Source organism: Myotis davidii, unplaced genomic scaffold, assembly GCF_000327345.1.
Source record: "Myotis davidii unplaced genomic scaffold, ASM32734v1 scaffold161, whole genome shotgun sequence".
Taxonomy (NCBI): domain Eukaryota; kingdom Metazoa; phylum Chordata; class Mammalia; order Chiroptera; family Vespertilionidae; genus Myotis; species Myotis davidii.
In genome coordinates, this window is record NW_006291567.1 from 1,808,808 (window position 1) to 1,815,718 (window position 6,911).

Here is a 6,911-nt window from a genome sequence, read left to right on the forward strand (position 1 = left end):
AGTTCTGAGGCCTCTGCTGCTGAAAGCAGGTATCTGGCCTTTGTTTGTGTTCTATAATCGAAACACTGTATCAACTCCAGGTCTGAGATCCCGGCTCGCTGAAAGCAGGTTTCTGGAGTTTTTTTTAGCTTCTATATGTTACTATGTTTCAAACTGCCTGTTCAGAGGCCCACAGTGACAGGCGGGGAATGTTGGAGTCCTCAGTCACTGAAGCAAGCATGCCTCATGTTCGCTTCCAGCTGCCTGGCTGCCGGCCGCCATCTTGGCTGGCAGTTAATTTGCATATCACCCTGATTAGCCAATGGGAAGGGTAGCGGTCATACGCCAATTACCATGTTTCTCTTTTATTAGATAGGATACCATTTATTGAGTGACTTACATGTATGCTACTTCACTTAATTCTCAAAATACCTTGTACTGTATTTATTACATTCCCCATTTTATAAAAGAAGGAACCGAGGCTGAGAAAGTGAAATGACTTGCTCAGGGTCACATAGCTAGAAATAGGCTGAGCTTGAGTAGAAGAAGGCAGGTTTGACTCCAGAGCCCATAGTCTCAACATTTCTGCTGTATACCTTTCAGCACTGTGATAATATTCACTTCACATCATCTAAAGTGGACTTAAACACAATATTTTTTTAATGGAATAGTCTCTTAAATTTATTGTTAATTTTAAAAAGCAGGGTGTACAGTGTTAAGTATGACATAATATTTGTACATACACATATAAATCCACACTCATATATCAATGGCATGCTAAAGCTGATTCACACCAGCTTGGGAGAGCCATTTACACACATCTCTTTCCAACTTTGTGGTTAGTGACTTCTCCTTGGCACCTTGCAATCAGGTATGGTGGTAGTAGTTAAATCACAGAAGACTGCAAACACTACCAGTCAGGCTTTTTGTTTGTTTGTATTTTCAAGCTGGCTGTTAATCATTTGTCAGCACTTTGTGTGTGTGTTTCAGTGTGTTATATCCTTCAAAGGATACATAACAGGTTAGTAATGTAAATTCCCCCAGGAAGGGGAAATGTCCAAACCAATATTTTTAAAAAATATGTTTGTGCTGATTTCAGAGAGGGAGGGAGAGGAAGAGATAGAGAGAAACATCGGTGATGAGAATCATTGGTTATGCCCCACACTGGGGATTGAGTCCATAATCGGGCGTGTGCCCTGATTGGGAATCGAACCATGACCTCCAGGTTCATAGGTCAACAATCAACCATAGAGCCACATCGGCCAGGCCCAAAACCAATATTTTTATAGTGAAAAAATTAAAAGAGTACAGAAAAACCTGATGGTTGATGAGAATTAAACTTTGTTTGAATTAATACAGCTATCAAGTTTTTCTTTCAGTGTCTTTGGCATCTGACTAGCACAGTGAATTGAAGTGTTCAGGCCAGGCAGAGTACTGCTTTCTGACCTTTTCCTCTAGCATTATAATATATTATGAAGACTGAATGAGAGAAAGGACAGCAAGAGTGTGTAAAAATGTAGATTAAAATAACCTATATCAGTGACTGTACTGATGACTGGTTTACTGCTTTGTTCTGCCATCATGTTCTTGACACCTGGATGGAGATCAACTAGTCAATTGAGAAACAACTCTGATTCTCAGATTTTTTCTTTCCATAAAATTCTGCTAGAACACACACCTAAACACCTTTAGCTTCCCTTGAAAAACAAAGCACCATCACATTAATAGGATGAAATGGTAAAAACACATCTTTAATAAATTTATATTAGAGATAAATAAGTAGAATTTGCTATTACTCTATAAAACATCCTTTAGTTGTTTATAGAATCCACATTTTTAGAATCACTGTGCTGTAGTCCTCATTACATTGAGAAGATCTGGCGTTGCCTTATTTTTTATTTCTATACTGTTAATCAAATGTAGATCAGGAAGTTTGAATCTGCTCTTACTTAGGAAATATTTTTGAAGAGATATGGAACCAAACCCCATTTTATTCTTGAAAATTAGTATACATATTGCATATATTAAGAAATATTTTGTATATTTATTTCCAGATGATTTCCATTGGGACACTTACTTGAAAGAGACTGGATCTTTAAGTGCTCCTGTAGAGTGTTTCAGACAGGTATGCTAAAATTCTGTAGATGTTGAACATATTAATGTAAACTATTAACTTGTTGAAAGGTGTCTGTGTGAGTGTTAGGTCCAGGTGGTGGGAGGAGATGGTGGGATTGTGGTAGTGCCATTTAAGAGCCAGCTGGTCTCTTTGCATTCATTCATTAAGAATTTCTTCAGTGTCAGATATATGAAGCCCTTATGATTGCCCATCTGGAGGGAAAGATAGACATGTAAATAATTAATTATGAGAAGTGTGATTACTCTATAGTGGGAGGGCTCACAAAAAAGGTGCTATCTGAGACGGTTGGAATGAAGGGAAGAATATTCCAGATAGAGAGAACATCTAAAACAAAGGCACATGGATGTAAGGGAACCTGAGTGTGAGGGATGGCGTGGCTGAAGCACAGAGTGGGGTAGAGGCAATAGTGTAGGAATGAGGTTAAAGTTGTGGGGGCTTTTAAACTGTAATGAGTACTTGGACTTTTATCTTAAGCAGTGGTGAGCTACCAGTTGGCTTATTTCAAGGGGAGTGGCCTAATCAGATTATTATTTTAGAAAGCCACTCAGGGTGCATTTTATTTATTTATTTATTTTAAAATATATTTTATTGATTTTTCACAGAGGGGATGGGAGAGGGATAGAGAGTTAGAAACATCAATGAGAGAGAAACATTGATCAGCTGCCTCCTGCACACCCCCCACTGGGGATGTGCCCGCAACCAAGGTACATGCCCTTAGCCGGAATTGAACCTGGGACCTTTCAGTCCACAGGCTGACGCTCTATCCACTGAGCCAAACCGGTTAGGGCACAGGGTGCATTTTAAAAGCCACATTTAGGTTGCCTGGAAGTGGGAAAATGAGTAAAACCAGCAGTTGGCAGTGTTTTTATGCTGCACATCAAGCCAAGGGGAGGGTTTGAAGATCTTTTTCTTGACCCTTAAAGTTCTTAACTCTGTTCACCATCTGCTGTGACCATTACTTAAAATGCTCCTCAAGTATTCTGGTAACATAACTGACTATTTGTTTTTCTTATAGTTGATGCACTTTAACAAAATTGTGTGTGTGTGTGTGTGTGTGTGTGTGTAGTCTAAGATCCCACCAACTAATGAATTCAAAGTTGGTATGAAACTGGAAGCGCATGACCCTCGCAATATGACTTCAACATGTATTGCCACGATTATCGGAGTTACTGGTTCCAGGTTACGTTTACGCCTTGATGGTAGTGATGATAAAAATGATTTTTGGAGACTTGTTGATTCTGCAGACATACAACCCGTTGGCACATGTGAACAGCAAGGGGACTTACTTCAGCCTCCACTGGGTAAGGATAAACAGTTTTTAAAATAACATATTCTTACTAATGTAATATTCAGAAATAGTTTTAATGGCCTTTTAAAAATCTGTCCTCCTAGACATTCTTACAAATAGGTGGTCAGGTGGTTACTATGGAAAATGTATGAGAGAGGAACTCATCAGTACTATAATGTTAGAGAGTTTCACTAAGTACATATTTGGTTTATGTGTGCTAAAGGTTTCCCACTCCAGGGAAAGACTCATTCTTTCTTTAAAGTTGAAATGTCAAAAGCTGCTCTACTAGATTACACATGCAGATTCAGAAGTCCTTCTGAGGGAGTAGTTTACAGCATTAGATAGCAAGTCACTTCCTCCCTTAATATTGTCCACTGGGCCATTCAGTATTTTTGGTATGGGGATGAGCATAGGGGATTCCACATCCAGGTTCTAGATGCAAATTTGGGAATTCCATTTCATCTGTAGTGGGAAGAAATCTCAGTGAGAGAGGAAGGAGTGAGTAGCTTTAGGTCTTTGAAAAGGAGGAGATGGATGGAACTTACCAGTAAAGGTTTTTAAGGTCCAAGTTCTCCATTTTGACCAAGTTTTTAAAACGTAAAAACTGTATGACTAATTTTGAGCAAACTTTTTCTTTTACCACTTAGGTGTACCATGATATTCTATAGAAAATAAGTGATTTCATGTATCACTTTGTATTCTGAATGAATGGTGGGTTTTGGTTTTTGTTCTTTACAGTACTGAAAAGGAAAATTCCTTATTTTAAAGCACAATGAGAAAATGGAATTTTTTTGTCTCCTACTGGTGAAAAATTCCCTGAGAATAAAAATTTAATATATTAATAATAACTATTTTTAGTGATGTATTTTTATACTGTTTTTGCTCTAATTGTTAATTATTCCTAATTTGGCTTAAATATTTTTAAAAACTAATAAGAGATGTGTTATTCCAAGAAGATGGTTAAGGGTGTGTGTGTTTTCTGCTTTTTCCCTTCATATCATTCATATTTTCTATTGTTTACTTTTATAACATTTCTGGAATCATACAGAATTCTGTAAGAGGTGTGTAAACCTGAGGCTTAGTGCTTTCCTGTTTGGATTTTATTTCTGTCTATAATATGACAATATGTTTCTTATTTTGTTTAAACGAAATACAGCTATTGTGATTGCCAGCATTTCAAACACATAGCCAAAATTATGATTGATTATTTTTCAAATTACATTTAGAATTTGTTAACTAAAAATATGAAATACATAACAACACATGCTAATTAGTGTATATTTTCACACTAAATATAAAAATACAGTATTGCCAATTTGCTCATTAGGCACTTTTGAATAGTTGAGTTTCCATTTTAATATAACACAACTTATTTAATTTTCCTTTTTAAAATGGGTTTATTTATTTAAATCTTAAAAGTTATTATTTAAAAGATACTTTAAAGTTTTAACATACAAACAGAAAGTGTATAAATCATAGGTGTACAGCTTATAAATGAACACACCTGTATAACTACCATCCAAATCAAGATGCGTGATTATCAGAACCCCAGAAGCCCCAATCCTGCTGATCTCTAGTCATAACTACCCCTTTCCCAAAGATAACCACTGCCTAGACTTCCTGACATCATAGATTAGTTTTATCTGTGTTTGAATTTTCTATGCACTTTATTTTTTAGCCTTTTAATCTCTGTTTGACTTTAGGGAGTTACAGAATTAAGAACAATATTAAATTTAGAAAAATCATGGTATATGATGCAATAAGATAAGGTAAGGGGTAAGAGAAAGGCATAAGGAACAGAGAATGATTCTTATGCAATATTCTGACCACAGTGTGGAAAATATATGCTGTGGATAACTTTGTTAGATATCACTAATAATATTGAGGGAGTAGGCAATAAATCTCCCCTTCCCCATTTTTCCTAACAACAATTATTTCCCTTATTATATTAGGGGGTTTTGGTACAGGGTTATTATGGGATGATTTTCTGTCTGAACATTTTTGTGGGTTTTATACTATTTTTTTTAAAATATATTTTATTGATTTTTTTACAGAGAGGAAGGGAGAGAGAGAGTTAGAAACATCGATGAGAGAGAAACATCAATCAGCTGCCTCCTGCACATCTCCCACTGGGGATGTGCCCGCAACCAAGGTACACGCCCCTGACCGGAATCGAACCCGGGACCCTCCAGTCCGCAGGCCGAGGCTCCATCCACTGAGCCAAACCGGTTTCGGCGGGTTTTATACTATTGATAGACCTGTTGCCAGTGATTCATATGCCTCCCTATCTTACTGCATGTAATCATCAGGAATGTATGACAAGTTCTCTCCAATTCTGGTATCAAGGCAGGCAAGTGCTGCCTGAAACAGATTGCAGTAAAACCAGCAGATCCCTGTTTCCAGATGCTGTGATAGTCACCATTAATTATAAGATCTCTGGAAAATATACCTATTTTGATAGCAACTAATACATATTCTAAGAGATCATGTTTATGTAGTGTGTGTAAGGATTGCTAAAGTGAGAGCTGTATTTTCCTCTAACATATTGTATGAAAAAATTTCAAACATACAAGGTGAAATAATTTTACAATGAATACCTACCTACCCATTACCTAGGTTCTATCATTATCATTTTATTATACTTGCTTTATCACTCATCTATCTGCCCTTCTATGAATTTATCAATCCATCTTATTTTAAAATACATTTGAGAGTAATTGACATCATTACATTTCTCCTGAATACTTTAGCATGCATATTATTAATTAGAGTTGTGTTTATGCAGCTTTTTAAGGTGAAATTTACATAAAATGAAATGCACTGTGTTAGTGTGCATTTACTGAGTTTGACAGAAAACTGTCTTTTTCTGAATGGAAATAAAGCAGGGGAAAAAGAGGGCCTGGAAATCTTTTGCAGCCTTTGCCCTCCTTGTGAGGCTGTTGGTAAGAAATGGTAGCTCTCCTGGGTTCTGGCTTGGATTACCCAAGTATAATGGCCCATTCCCAAGATATACATGGATGTTGATGATCTCCAGCTACTGGTCTCTCTAAAATGAGAGTTTCTACTCCACTGTAGCATTGTTGCCAAATAATACAGTGGCTATAGTAGCACCAATTGGAGAGTGTAGCTGCTCCTCTGGCCCATTTCCTGAGTTCCTCAATAAGAAAGTTATTCTCTGGAGAATAGTAAATGAATACTATTTTTAATACCAACTTGCTGTAATATCATAGCAAGGCTTTTTCATGATACCTGATTTAATTTTTAAAATAGGATACAAGATGAGTACATTATCTTGGCCGATGTTCCTTTTGCGAACATTGGATGGATCTGAAAGGGCACCTGCGGCATTCTTCAAGGAGGTAAGAAAGAATGTATAAAGAACTTCAAACCTCAGAGGGAAGGCAGCGGAGGGTGAGGCTAAGGGGGAGAGATCAACCAAAGGACTTGTATGCATGCATATAAGCACAACCAATGGATACAGACACGGGGAGGGTGGGGTTGAGGGCA

At 37.1% G+C, this 6,911-nt stretch overlaps 1 protein-coding gene across 6 annotated transcripts in view; it reads left to right on the forward strand.

Annotated features, from left to right (window-relative positions):
• SCML2 (sex comb on midleg-like 2 (Drosophila)) overlaps positions 1 to 6,911 on the forward strand; it is an 82,110-nt gene that overhangs the window by 8,840 nt on the left and 66,359 nt on the right. For all 6 annotated transcript variants that reach the window (XM_015564885.1, XM_015564888.1, XM_015564887.1 and 3 more), the window contains exons 4-6: positions 2,034 to 2,104; positions 3,183 to 3,417; positions 6,675 to 6,763. In XM_015564885.1, the coding sequence (XP_015420371.1) occupies positions 2,034 to 2,104; positions 3,183 to 3,417; positions 6,675 to 6,763 (395 nt within the window). The remainder of the gene's footprint in view (positions 1 to 2,033; positions 2,105 to 3,182; positions 3,418 to 6,674; positions 6,764 to 6,911) is intronic.